We start from the raw sequence: 15,280 nt of genomic DNA, 5'->3' as shown, positions 1-15,280 counted from the left end.
ATACAAGTTTGTCTCTAACTGCAAAGGGAAGGAATGCCTGAGACAGAAATATAGATAGAAAATAGCTTCATTCAGTTAAGTTTAAAAGAATCTAACTTGCTGTTTTCTAGAGATGACTATAAATTTTTATCAGGAAAAGCTTCAGAGTTGTTTCCAATTAAAAAAAAAAAAACCACAGAAAAAAACCCCCAAAAACCCCCACAACATTATTTAACACTTGATCATTAGCTTGCCTATGGCAAAAAGGTAATTAAATCTGTCCTAATTAGTCTATAATGATTCCTTTCCTAACCTCAACATTTAGAATTAAGCTTTAGATGAGGAGCAAAGTGTTACTAATAAAGGCCTAGGCATGATCTGTCAGGAAATATATTGTATTATTTCTCTGTATCATGTGACCTTGTAAAATGGTACTTTAGTTTAACTTTTAACACAAAACTATATCATTCTAATCCAGAAAATGGTCAAAATACCAGTAAGTGTGGAATCAAAATGGACTATCAGCCTGACCCAACATTAAAAAGTGGTATACAACAGAGCAAAGTACTAGTGAAAACCTGCTAAGAACTACTGCAGCAGAGTCATGTTATCCCACCAAGAAACTCCTTTATAGAAATAGTCCGTTCAATATGCTAAGTATATATTTAGTATATAACAGAAAGGATTGCAAGAACATCACTGGGAAGAGCTTTATCACATGAATGAGGCTCATTTCAATACCATAAGAGGTTTCTACACTTAAACACTTTCGATTCCAATAGGTTGAGGTAGAGAGATTATGCAATAAATGTGGAAGGTATCCACTGAACATAGAGAGCACCATTTAAGTTCTCATCAACATCAGAAAATAAGATGACCAAGAAAGACCTGGATCAGCATGAAGCAAAACTGGAACACATTCACCAATTCTATTCACTGCCCTGCCTTGCCAAGGACCTCTTTGGACACAACTTCTTCCCCATGACAAAGCCATCATATTTCTACTTCACAAGAGACTAATCCTTGACTTTAAAAAAACCCAACTCTCCTCCCCCTTTAGGAGTTCTTAAATATCCAAATGGAGGAAACATACTAGAAATGTTTGTTTTGGAGCATGCAAATTATGCAAAGTTTCTTCACCAAGAAGATAAGCAACAGGATATGAAGACACTGAAAATGGTAGTTCACAGAAAAAAAACCTGATTCTGTAATCTACATGTTGACAAGGTGTTGGGCTCCATCACTCCATCAAGCAGTAGATACTTGTCTTAGATCCTTCTACTTGACTGCTTTCATCAGATTAAGCATCTGGGATTTAATTTAAGAGTATCAGCTTTATTAAGCTGTCACAAGAGCAGTCCTACTCTGATAACAGTAGCTGGTCTAATTATGGCCTGGTTTAGGGTTGACAAGTACAATGAGATTCATTTATGGCACATGAGAAGCAATAAAAGTTGTTTTGCACTACAGCTTTAAAAATGTGGACATTTTCTTCATTTAATTTGTCACTTAGCTTTTGCTAAGAGGACTGTTAAATTGCAGTAAGAGGCAAATGGGGCTTTTAGTTTAAATGCAATCCCCATATTTAAATGATCTGTAATGGCACAGTGCTCAAGTGGGAACACTATTGTTTCACAGTGGGCCCTGATGGTGACATATGACTTCTGTATTCAGGTCCTGTATTATCCATTTGGCTAAAGGGCTTCCAATTTCATTTCACAGCCAGAAGCCTGCAGAAAACACCAATTAACTTGCAGATCCCATTTGCCAACAAAACAGTCTCTTCCCAGTGTCTGGCAGTGCTCAACATTCAATTCCTAAGCAGAGCCTCACAGCCATCATGATCTCCAGGCTGGAGTAAGAAGTCAATTTTTCCCCTTTTTTAGGGAAATCTTTTCATTTTTGGTGAGAACAGGCAACTTTTACTTAATTTTTTATGGATGAGTATTAATGACTTACCCATCTACTAAGATTACGCTGTCCATTTTTTTTCTCTCTAGACTACAAAAAAAGCTTTCCTTCAAATCAGAGACCTCAGACCAACAGGCATCAGCAGATATTTACTTTGCATTTCTGTCTCCATACTCCATTTCACCAATGCAATTTAATTAAAAGGCAAACTAAGGGGGCTTCAGATAATTAATCATTATGACATCCTAAACTCCTTAACCATGATAACCACAAGCCAAACACCTAAAGATCAGCATGTGAAAGTTTTATACTGGGATACCATTTAAACAGATGTGAAGAATTCCAACTCTGCTTTAAACTCTGCAGAGTGGAATTCATGTACTACTGTGGCGAGTTGGAAGTAATCACCAGTGCATGACTGAAATTGCATCTAAATTCTCCTAGTTTGAGAAGTATCTGAGCAAGCCTTACAGCTCTGACCTGCAACCTTTCCAACAGTACAACCTCTGACATTCCGTAAGTAGCATACAACTCATCCCATTCCTTGATGTAGAACAGGGAAATCTGCTAAGCAATTATTATATTCTTACTCTCTATCTAGAGGTTTTAAAAAATAACTGCCTAGTTATGTGGAAGACCTTTTTTTGTTAATGTGATGCTTTTGAATCATGAGTTGCTCGAGAAATTAGGATTTTGTACTAAAAACCTGCCATATTCATACTTAGACCTAAAGTATTTCATTTGGGGGTCCTGAATCTATGTTTCAGTGATTTTTAGGGGTTTTTTCATTTTTATTTTAGGTGTGCAGGATTTCACTGTTGTTGTGGGCCACTGTTGTTGTTTTTAAATCAGCACCTTCATTCAAACCCAAAATTACTTCTACTGAAATCAGTAATTTATCACAAACTTTAACAGGAACTAATTAAAGCTCAGTGTGTCCTTCCAGTACCCTTGCCAACACCCAATGCCAAGCGGGAAGCACCACTTAAATTCTAATGAAAGGCTCAAATGACCCAGTCAAGGAGCAAAGCTGAAGTTAGTTAAGTATGCTTAAAAGTCTATGCCAAGATGGAACTGACAAAGTGGCCATATGCCTAGCAGTTGGCAGACAGCATACCAAGGCAAGCAAGAGAGCCTTTATTAAGCAGAGTCTATATTTATTTACTTTGTATGCCCTAAAATTCTCTCTAACTACAACAAATGGCTACCTACCTGTGACATACATGAGAGTACAACTAAAAGATTTTTTTGAAAGACATATTTATATATGCCTCTCCCAGATTACTCTGAACAGGTAATAAAAACGTTAAATATGCAGAGGCCTGTGTCTCACACCCTCCATCGGTATTTTGGCTCTCTGACACTCTAGAAGATAACAAGCCAACATTACTTTGTAACACCATGATAGCATGACTCCTTTAAACTCAGTGTCTGAGTTACCTCCTCCAGTAGAAGAGATCATAGATCAAGAGATCGCCTTGATTTTCCCTCTGCAGCTGGCTATGTAATTCTGGTCTCCCTTAAAATCTACTTGAAATTTTAGTACATTGACTTTTTTTTTTTTTTTTGAGATGCAAGTTTCACATGGAAAAAGTAATGTTTAATGTGAAAACAGGGAAACTCAAGCAAAGTAAGATCCTAGTAAAAACACTGCAGAAGCTTGTAGCCTTCACATCAGGTAGAAGTTAATCTGGAGCAATTCACACAATTAACAGCATTTTGGAGGCAATTTGCTATGCACCAGTGGAAGGAACCAAGATATCCTATCAGTGGGGAGAAGAAATAGACAGTTTAGAATCATAGACACCACCTGGAGATGGATGAACCAAGTTAAGTTCTACCCTTTGCCTACTGCCCACCTGGTGTGACCAAAGTGTATTTGCAACTGAAACCATGGTACAAGATTGACATATCTTGATTCTCTTAAGAGGTATCAGAGCAGTCCAGAACTGAAACAATACAGTCTGCCTCAGACTGCAAGTACAGCAGCTCAGGCAGTGGTAAGGCAGCTTTTTGGAAGAGACATCTAAAATTCTGATTAAAGAGAGGTTAACTAAATTAAATTTATCCAAAAGAACTTGTTATTCGATCCTGCAGACAGACAGATTCCACCTCCTCTACTTTCAGACAGGTGTTATCAAGAAAATGATGTTAAAGAAGACTGATGAAACAAGAGGAGCCGCTACAAAAATTTTAAAATAACTTTTTTGTTTATTGACAGCATGTGGCAAGACTGCTACAGGTAACAGATGGAGAACACATTTCTGCCCCTCCCACCACCTACTAACTCAACCCACATAAGCAACAAAGCATGAGACCCTCCAGGTTTCAGTATCATGGGATACAATTTTGTTCCATGTATGTCCAGCTAGGCATAGGCCTTGCTTGGCAAAAACTGCTATTTTTGGCAAAAACAAGACAAGGAATCATAAAAAATGGTGGTTAAACTTGCAGTTATTTCTAGTCTCCAACAGAGTTTTGTGTGCTATGATATTAAGGATTTTGATCACAGAAGTATAGATAGTTAGCAATTTATTAGCCTAGTGCTTCAATTAGAGTGAACATAATTTCTGCTATACAGATTATATCCAATTTTATCCCACCAGTTGGTATCTGATTCAATCATGATAATTTTTGACCGCTAAGAGTGCAAAAGTTAAGTTCTGCATTTGAGACTTCTTTTCTAAATGAAGCATATTACTCTTACTTGGATTTGATTTCATTTAGCTTGATTTTGAACCTTTAGATTACATTAAGAGCATTATGATATTTGCTCTCTTCTTTACATTACTTACTTAATGTCTCATAGGACATCATCTGTAAACTTCTGCTTGCTTGTTATTAAGTATTTTTGTATTTTCTGCCACATAAGTCAGACATAGCCATATTGACCAGAGCACATCAAAATAGACTTTTTTAAGTCTAGACTTGAAAAGCCTTTCCAGAATGAGAACACAGGTTTCTACTCCAAATTCAATCCAATCACAGTGCAGTTCCATTTAGGCCATGCATGTCTTCAGTTTGCTTTAGGAAAGCCTCTAAGACACCTGTAGTAAGGTTTGGAATGCTAAGACAGACACATTAATGTTCAATCATACACTCAGTGAATTACCTTTCAGAAGAATGAATTAGATTAACCACTATATTTTAAATCAGGTTGTCTTTAATCTCCCACACACTTGCATGTCTACTAGTTAATAGTTTGTTACAGTACTTTTTATCTAGGAAAGCAATGCTTGTGGTTACTTTATATTTTTCCTCTCACAGCACCATCTTGAAATACTGCTGACATTCACATTCAAGTTGTATCGATTTTCCCTTCAGATAACACCCTGTATCAAGAGAGGCTGAGAGGGATTTAGAGCAGCCCTGCAGTGAAGTACTTGGTGTTACTAGTGGATAAGAGGCTGGATACGACCCAGCCATGGGCACTCACAGCCCAGAGAGCCAAACATGTCCTGGGCTGCATCCAGAGCAGTGTGGGCAGCAGGGGAGGGAGGAGATTCTACCCCTCTGCTCTGCTGAGACCCCACGTGCAGTGCTGCATCAGCTCTGGGGTCACAGCACAGGAAGGATATAGACCCACTGGAGGAGGTCCAGAGAAGGGCCACAGAGACAACAAGAGGGACAGAGCACTGGCCATAAAAGGAAAGGCTGAGAGAGTTCAGGTTTACTCAGCCTGGAGAAGGCTCTGGGGAGAGCTTAGAGCACCTTCCAGTACCTTAAGCAGACCTATGAGAAGGCTGAAGAGGAACTTTTTACAAGGCATGTAGTGATCAGACAAAGGGGAATGGCTTTATAGTGAAAGCTGGAAAGTTTAGATTGGGTAGTAGGAAAAAAATACCTTACTGTGAGGGTGGTGAGGCACTGGAACCATCTGCTCAGAGCAGCTGTGGATGCCCCATCCCTTGAAGTGTTTCAAAGCCAGGTTGGATGAAGCTCTGAGCAAACTGGTCTAGTGAAAATTTTACCTGCCCATAGCAGGGGAGTTGGAACTAGGTGATCTCTAATGTCCTTTCCAACCCAAACCCTTTTATGATCGTGTGATGAGATTCTTACAGTTTTTGAAAATTTCTGAAGTAGTAGTAGTAGTACTAGTAGTTCAAAACTGTATTAGTGAGGTCCTGGACATCAGTTCTAACATACCTTTCCCATTTCAGCCTGTGCTATTCTCTTAACTGACCAATGAAATCATGTGTCAGGTAACCTCTTCTGTAAAGCAATGTTAATTGTTAGTCTTCTGTATCTTGTCTCCTTTCTTGCTCAGTAATTGACTTCTGTAATTGCGAATCAGTTTCTTCCTCAACCTTTCCAGCTTAGCATTAGAGGCTTATGTATTTCATCTCAGCTGTGTAGCTACCTTTCCACTTCTTGCTTTATTCTTTCTAGATCCCCTAGTACTTAAAAAATGTTGGAGTTGTCCTTCTTTTACACCATATACCCTCTCCTCTAAATGCAGCTGTCTCATGCTGTAGTTCAGAAATTCAGTTTTACCCAAACTTAAATGAATAAAAGAAAACTGCAGAAAACTCTAATCTGCTTAGCCTAGAACCACTATAGATGTTTTTCTCAACTCCACATATACAACTGTCTCTTAATTATACATATGAACACCTAAATGAGTCTGTAAATTTACCCAGTTCATCCCAGAGCTGCCTATATTTGTCAGTCATTGTAGTTCCTTGTTGTCTCCAAAGCGACAGACGGGGGTCAGCCATGAACTGTTCTGTTATCAACGTCAACATGCGAGCTCCATTTGAATCTCTCATTTTTAGCATCTCTCGCACCTAGGAAACGAGTCTTTTAATACAAACTTGAAAAAAGCAAAGAAATTGCAGTAGAGACAATATGCTGCAGTGTTAAATATTCCCCTTTTGCTAAGTTAGAAATGCAATTCATATGTGTGATGAGAAATTTTTAAGTAGAAAAAACAGTCTGCCTTCCCAATTTTTGACAAAATGTTGGGCTCATTATCAATTGCAATTCTTCAGAGAATTTTTCCACAAGCAATCCACAGGTGTATTATACAACCTGCTGTAAGGTTTTCCAACATTTTGGGGGTGGGAAGGAAGAAGAGAACAGCAAAGCTGTAGAAGCTTGAAATTTTACTTCATATCCTTACACTGATCAAGACACGTCAGATTGTAGTCCACTGCTGTACAACTCATTGTCAAGTTGCCATTGTATTCCCAAGGCTTTGTGTAATTTTAGAACAGCAACATCTAGAACTTTGAGTAAGATGCAGACCGGCTTGAAGAACAGGGGAAAGAAAAAAGGTTCAGAGTACTCAACACACCTTCGCGAAAAGCAAATTGAGCTGCTTCCCTGATCCATGGTATCCACCCTGGGAAAGGAAGAGTTTAACCTGTTCTTGGACTTGTTCCTCATCCAAATGCCAGCAATTTTCATCATCTATGCTAGCACCTGCTGTTGGGTCAGGAGCACCTGTGAACAGCAAGAAAAGAAATCATTATGTTCCACGTGAAGAAGAGCGGATCTTGAGTCCAGGGGAGAGGACTACTGCAGAGGTTTTTTTTTGTGTCTTCTCCTGTTTTGGATGCCTTGATTTTAATCTAAACCGTCTTTAAAATAAGACTTAAATTTCTTCTCAGTAGTCTTAAACACTTAGAAATAATACCCATTAAAAGGCATTTAAACACATAATATTCTCTTCTCTAACATAATATCAGAATCAAGGTAAGGGTTTTTCCTCCCATCTCAGCAGCTACACTAGAATGATTTTACAAGGAAAATTAAGACTGAATTACATTTCTACCACTGTGATGTTAAAACCACTCTCCCCAAAACACCTGTGTAATTCCTGTACCTTCAGCAATCTTGCTCAGGTTTAAGTGACTGCTAGTGAGCGCTGCTATTGATGAACATGAGGAGAATCATCACCTTGGTGCCTCTGAGCTGTGATGGCTCTGCAAAGCTAAACAAAGAGTAAAAAAAATCCCCAAACAAATCCAAAGTCTTAAAGCACTAAAGGCATTTCCATCATAAGTAAGAGCTAAAGATACTTAAGACTATGCTGCTTTCAAAGGAAACATTCTTACATAGGCAATGTCATCTGCACAGAGTCAATTTATAGCGACTCGACTTGAATTAGCCCAATGTCAACTGAAATGACTAGATTCACATCTAGCAGCGCTTTGGCCACAGATTGCCATAATGCATCTTTTGCAGACCAGACCAGGGATGCTGCCTCTCTTGAAGAATGACAAACTTAACTAAAACAAGTTCTTGCAGCATCTAGTAAATCATACTTTTCTGAGGAACCCTGCACCTCCACTGAACATTTTTTAAAAGGTCTTCAAACTGAACAGGCTGAAAAGAACTAATTCAGAGTGTTGGACTCAGCTCAAGTTTGGGAATCACCATACCACATATCAGGTATTTTAAGCATGGCTGAGACTCAAGTTGATTACACATTTTAATTTTGAATTTATCAGAGCTGCATGACCTCTTGAGAAGATGTTATAGAAATTGAATCACATTCAACAATCTCTAGTTGAAATCTGTGTCCATGTTACCTCTGTAGAAAAAAGATAATACTGCCAGGGAAAAAAAAATTACAGATTTCTAAAAAGCTGGAATTTTTAACAGAAATCCTAAAAACCTAAAAAAATAAAATAGCTACAACTCTATGATGTATAGGAAAAAAATCCCACTGATTCTATTGATTCAAGCCTTTGTTTCACAATTGCAGCTCTGCCATGAAGGTGAAGCTTTTAAGTGCTCACATGAAATGTTGAACTCTTTATTAAATGAAAATACAAACAGAAGATTTAGAGGGTCAGAGGGATGTCTTATCTACAAATTGCTGAGACAGTAAACAAAAATATGTTCCAGCTCAGCAACTTCCTAAACTGCCTCATTTTCACAGCCTAAAGCTGGGAACACTGCACTGCTGTATACATACACACATATGTGTTTAATTAATAAGAAATTCTGTCTTTGGAGGTGTGAATAAACTCTCCTGCTTTCCACAGGAACACAAAAATGTCTCAGAAGACAGGAATCAAGCTCAAGACAGCATAAAAACCAAGGAATAAAAAACTTGCTCTCCTGCAAATGATTCCATCTTCAATGTATTAGTTTTAAAGGGCTATTAATTCTGTCAGCTACATGAAACATATACTGATAAGTCTTTGGTTGCACAGAATAAGATAAAAAGGAAAATCAAGCCACACAAGAATAAGCAGTGCAGCTGTTGCACAGACCAGGTTTGCAGTATCACTTGCAAATAGTTTAAATATTTCATTGCTCTAAAACACAAAGAGGGTGAAGAGGAACTATATAAAAACAACACTATACAAGATACACTTAAATTTGTTCCTTGCTTCAATAGATATTTATCTTTAAATAATCTTGGTATGTTTACTTTCAAACTGAATTAAAAATAGCCCAGTACTCCTCAGCTAAGCTTCCCTATTTAGGGGATGAGAAAAAATCCTTCTACAACATTTTACACTTTATCAAAAGCTCACCTGTCATTTTGTGTTACAAGATTAGAAAAGCAGCTACCATGGATTCTTTAACAACAGGTTTCCTTTACAAAAATAAGTGTGCCTGCTACCCAGGGCCACCAGCACTGCCTCCGCCAAGGCTACTCCTGCCAGTATGATCGCAAATATATCTTAACCAGGAGCATGGTATCACAATATTCACACCAGTGTTTCTTGCAAGCCATTAGGCCAGATGACTGTAAAAGCTGAAAGATTTCAAGAGTCTGCACCCTACAGTGCTCTTCAGCAGAGTATACAGATACTCTGACTCAGAATGATTTTCTTTTTTACAAGATCTTACATAGGCAACATTCAGTATGATCAAAATTTTTAATTCTAAAGAAATTTCAGTGTACATATAACCAGCACCAGCTACAGATGCAATTCACTCATCTTTCAACCCTGTTGGCAGTCTTCAGCTATAGCTGTGGCAGGGGGACACTGTCTGATCAGGCACAAGTCCAGCCACCTTCCCACCAAGGCAGCAGCCAGGCAGTCTACTGATGCTGCTGGAGAAGCCTCAGCTCCTGCTGCTTATCATTCTTGTTTTGGGGTCACGACCATTTTCCACATCTCTCAACTAGGCACTTTTCAAGTTCACTAGGTTCACCTACAACCAGGTGCCTCATCTAGCCTGTTTCCTCTCCCACTCAAACACATCATGGATGGGATTTCTACACTAGCATTTCTCTTCTGAAAACACAGGACTGGGTGAATAGGTAAGGAACTATCTGAATGAACAAGAGGTGGAAGCTGCCTTAGGGGCTGTGAGTAGCCCTAGCAGTAGCTGTCAGGAAGGCTCAGGTACAGCGCTGAATAGGCAGAGCTGAAGGTTCAACTCAAAGGCAGCAACTTCACTCAGGGTGTGGCACAGCCCTGAATGGGCACTGGCAAGGCTTTGGCAGAAGGACAATTTGGCTGCAGAGAGGAAAAAAGAACATAAGCAGCCCTGAATTTAAACTCTGCAGGGCTGTTTGGTACCAAGGCTAAACCCTGTCTCCCACTTGTAACCTGGGAATAAGTGTTACTCATATGCTTTAGAGAGATGTCACGAGGATACGTGAGTTCACACTTGAACTATGAAAGTGAGAAGTACTGTATAATTATACTAATATTAAAACCTGTAATTAAAGTGTGTCAGTTTATAAACACTAAACTAACATATTAATCTCCTTCTCCCCAATCTCTGGCTTTTTAAACTTCTGCCATGACTGGTCTTTCAAATACAATGTACATCATGTACATATATTTAAACACAATAAATGAAGTCTTCATAACCAGTATACAGACAAAGCCATATATACTTACTCATGCTCTTTTACTATAATTACTAAATTGCAATCTCAGCAGTCAAAGCAGGAATATTGTGCACAACTGTTTGTGACACTGAACACCTAATAGTATTTGAAAACAGGGTAGCGGCCTTTTACATTTAGGGTCATACCAGCTTGCATGTTAAATATAACCAACTCCCAAGTTCTAAGAAGCAGAAGAATTTGAAAAATAAACACTTTGTTTATTTACATAGCATTTAAAAATGAGCAACTTTGCTTTCAAAATGAGCAACCATGTTTAAGAAATGATGCTACACATGGAGAACTTAACCTCACAAAATAGACGCAAGCAGGGAGCAATGACTAAATATGGACTAAGAAGTTCTTATATTGCCAACCACTCAGGGGCAGATCAACAGGAAAATTTGGATAAAACAAGGCAAAATGCTTCCCTGATCCTTATTTCTCAAGTATCACAAGAGTTGATTTCAAATAAAGCCATGCCAAATTATTCACTTGTAGCCATCCACACTGATATTTTCTTGAACTTTCTAATAAAAATGTCATTAAGTATATAAATGAATTGTAGATTAGTTACATTTTATTAAATGTCATCCCAAACTTTTACAAATCAAAAACATGACTTAATGAGTATTATGTGAAGACGGAATGGAAGAAACCCAGCTAGAAACCAATGCTGCTATATGCTGACTCACAACAGAATAGTGATTGATTTTAAAAACTCAGTATACTGGAATTATTCTAAGCAATAATTACATAAAACCAAAGATCATTAAAATAATGATTCAAAAATATTATGATGTCTTTGATTCCCCAAATGATTCCAAGTTTAGACATAAGTCACATAACTTCAGGACTTTTAGGTGAACTATTTAACACCTGTTCAGCAGCTCACAGCACCAAAGGAAAACAGCAAATACTATGAAGCTGTCAGTGACAACAACACAAACGGGAAGACTATGTTAAGTTGCTGTGGGAAGTTAATTAAATCCCAACAAGTTTTTAACTTCAAAAAATTCTGCATTCCCTCTGTACATACAGCCAAACATGCTATATTATCTACTAACAATATCTAACCTCTCCTGCTAAAATCCATATCTCACAAAAATCCATGTCTTCATATAGCAGTACATTTCAAAACTTACTTGTGCATAGCAGATAGAAGAACTTTATCAGTTCTATGCTATAGATAAGCATACCTTATTTTAATTATTTATCTTCCATGTCTTTTAGCAAAAATCTCACTATTTTCTATGTAACAAGTTTTAAATTTACATTTAGTGTATCTGAAAAAAACCTTTCTAAAAATATTTGTTTCATAAACTATTTTTCATGCTATTTTGCATCTACCAGTCTTTTCTTTTTATTTCTACATTCTACTACTTAGTTACGTTTAGTTAGGTTTCTCAAATTTCTCTAATTTTGGCTACTCTTACTTCCTCCCCAGATCTGGCTCACCAAACGGTTCTCCTACTAAGCACTTCACTTTCATTCTTCTTGAAAGGAAATTCACCTGCCATTTTCTGCATTCTTCTTTTGCAACTAGATTCTCAATCAATTTTGCACTTTAGGTAGGGCCAAGTGAAAGATTCCATAACTTGAAAAATAATTTATTTTCTTTAACATTACACATTCTTTTTACTAGCAGATCAGCAATACATTTTATACAGCCCTACCCTGGCTCCACAATTTTCTATTAAACCCCCCATCATTCTGGTTAAATACATTAAGTACGTCTAAACACATATTAACCTGTAACTCCAGATTGCCCCTTTGAACTTAATAGTTATAGGAACAATATTAGATATTCTGAAATTTTCTTTGAAAGCTTTTTTTTTTTTTGTAGATGTTTTCTTCTTGAATGCCTCCCCCAGCACTGCTAATATAAAATTAACATTTGTTGAAGATGTACCCACACTTGCCTGGACAAATGCAGAAAAAAGTAGAGAAACAAGGTGCCTGTCCTTCTCAGAAGATGAATATACTTCAGCTGCTTCCTCTCAGACCCTCCCTCTTAAATTTGAGTTCGCCTGTATGTGGATTGCTACTGGCAAGTGGCTTTTACTGTGAGTTGGAGAATCAGAGAATGGCAGAAAGTCTAGAGAAATCCATATAGTTCCTCCAAGAGCAGAGATTGCAACAGCAGCAGTAAACACTCAGGAAAAGAAAGAGTACAGCTTAAAAGTCAAAAATTAAGTAGGCTTGCCAGGCTGCCCTTATATCAAAACCAGCAGAGCCTTTTTCACTATGCATATAATAAAAAACCAATGCTAATACAAGACTAATATAAAAACAGACTTTCCCTCTCTCCCTCCACACATCCCACAGTTACTTTGCTATTTCTACTCAAATTCTCATGAACACAGTATAGCCTTTCAACCAATTTACTGAAGTGAGAGTTTCATACCTATGAAAAGGCAGATCTAAGATGACAAATCCTGCTGACAATCTGTTGTCATCCTGACTGCTCTCTTCCTAGAATACACATTCTCTCTTACAATGCTACAAAAATTAAAAGGGAGGAAAAAAGCCTCAGCTAAACAAGACCCAAAGCTACACCCAGCTTCCTGTGAGAGCATACCCAAACCAAAATCCAATGTGAAGCCAACAGTTCTGTAGTACAAACACCAGGGAGGGTATCAGTATTAATACATGCAGTTGTCTTCAGTATGGATTACACACCACAAAACTCCAGTTGAGATCATCAGGAACATGAACAGCTGTAACAGTGTCACATGAAAAAATCAGAACACAGTATCTTCTCAAAAATAAGAGGTGCTTTTGTGCTCTAAAAATATGCAGAGCACTCTTGCAATCACCACCAAGTGAAAATAGCATGGCAAATACAGAAAAATATTCCCACTAAATCACTTGTCTCTCCTGAAGAAGTTAGCAACTAGCCAACATATTCTAGTGATTTTAACAGCATCCTCTTATTTCTCCCTGCAGTGAGGCTCAGTCATGAAGCAAGAAAGGATATTGCATCACTTGTGTCCACCAAGAAACCCAAAGGGATTGGTTATTATAAACCTGTGTCAAATGTAAGTCACTTCACTAATTCCCCCAGTAACCTCCTGAAAAGTGGCCAAAGACAATCATTGAATGCTGCATAACATAGTTTTGAGCAGGTAAAACATTATCCAATTAGCTTTTTGTTTAAAGGAGAGAACTGATGTTGCTTCATCTAATGATCTCTCATGAGCCAGCTCATAAGGAAGATAAGACAACTGTGGTCAAAGCTCTTCCAAGTCCCAGACCTCTCAAACATACAAATAAATACTATTCAAGAGTTGACTTTTTTGCATATAATTGAAAATATATGAAAATTAGAGCTAGTACATGATCACAGAGGAAAAAAAAATAAAAGAATGGATGTCTTACATAGAACAACATTGAAATTAAACTACCTCTAGGCAACACTGAAAAGAATTTCCCCATCCAACTCCACATTCAGAATTTCTCTTAATCAAAACTGTTTCAGGTGTTTCTGTGCCAGGTCTCCTCTACTTTCAATAAACTAGTTTTTCTTCTCACTTATATTAAATCCTACTTGAAGGCATAGATAACTTCTCTTCAAACACCAGTTCAGTGAGGTCAGACTGTTCAGAGCAAGACCAGTCTTCGAGACAGTTTTGTGCTACAAACTCAACATCTGCAGCACAGGAGATATGATAGAGTAAATGGTGATCTTACATTCATCACCCTATGATACTAGAATGACAAACATTTTATTGGTTATTTTTCATTGAGTTTTTTTATCAGCTGTATGACTTTTAATCTAAGGAATTTGATTAAAGATCAAAAGAACAGAATTATGGTATGAATTCCAGAAGAACACTTCTCTACGGAAGAACTCACTTTTTTGTTATAAGAGCTACGTAATTTTTTAGTACTGTGAACACAAAATAATTCAGACCATGGTTTTATGTATGTCTGAGAGGAAGAGCAGGAAACTACATAAAGCCTTTTATAACCCAGTCTCCTTTGGTAATTGCAGTTCGTTTTCTTATGCTTCCAGGATTTTCTACTTTGGCTTTTGGCATTTTAGTAGAAAATAGTCAATAAAGACGCTGCAATCTCACTTACTAGGAAGACAGCAACAAATGGAAGAAACATTTAAGTTTGGATAATTTTAAACTGACCTACTCAAATTCTTTGTGAAATGTCACAACTGATCATCAATAGGGAAAAAAAATTTTTGCTATTTTCAATGACACAAATCTCAAATATTTCTCCAAAACTACTTAATATAATAACGAGCAATGAGATAGTCTGACAGTAAATAGCTGACAAAAACTAACATGCCTATGCTTAGTCTAATTTACAGACTTAACATTTACCAAGTCTGTAACAGCTTGTCATTTCTCTTACATTAGCCATAGTATAGCTAATACAGACATTTATAACACCTGTCCTTTGTGTCCCACCCCTGCCTTCCCCTTTTCTAATCACCCTTGACTGAATCTTCTGTATCCCTCTCTTAGCCTAATTCTTCCTCACCCATTAGCTCACTAATGTTCAGGTTGTTAACATCTCTCATATGATACATGCTTTCAGCTCATAACATCTGAGCATGTTCCTCTG

At 37.5% G+C, this 15,280-nt stretch overlaps 1 protein-coding gene across 4 annotated transcripts in view; it reads right to left on the bottom strand.

Annotated features, from left to right (window-relative positions):
- ZSWIM6 (zinc finger SWIM-type containing 6) overlaps nucleotides 1-15,280 on the bottom strand; it is a 114,814-nt gene that overhangs the window by 37,721 nt on the left and 61,813 nt on the right. For 3 of the 4 annotated variants that reach the window (XR_005255519.1, XM_038125854.1, XM_038125855.1), the window contains exons 3-4: nucleotides 7,187-7,335; nucleotides 6,527-6,677 (exon numbers count right to left, since the gene is read on the bottom strand). The exons of the other annotated variant lie outside the window; for it this stretch is intronic. Coding sequence is in view for 2 of the 3 variants with exons in the window: in XM_038125854.1 (XP_037981782.1) it covers nucleotides 6,527-6,677; nucleotides 7,187-7,335 (300 nt within the window). In the remaining variant the exon portion in view is untranslated. The remainder of the gene's footprint in view (nucleotides 1-6,526; nucleotides 6,678-7,186; nucleotides 7,336-15,280) is intronic. 4 annotated transcript variants of the gene reach the window in all.

Source organism: Motacilla alba, chromosome Z, assembly GCF_015832195.1.
Source record: "Motacilla alba alba isolate MOTALB_02 chromosome Z, Motacilla_alba_V1.0_pri, whole genome shotgun sequence".
In the NCBI taxonomy this organism is placed as follows: Eukaryota; Metazoa; Chordata; class Aves; order Passeriformes; family Motacillidae; genus Motacilla; species Motacilla alba.
The sequence above is the reverse complement of the archived record's forward strand: the minus strand, read 5'-3'. Positions and strand labels throughout refer to the sequence as shown.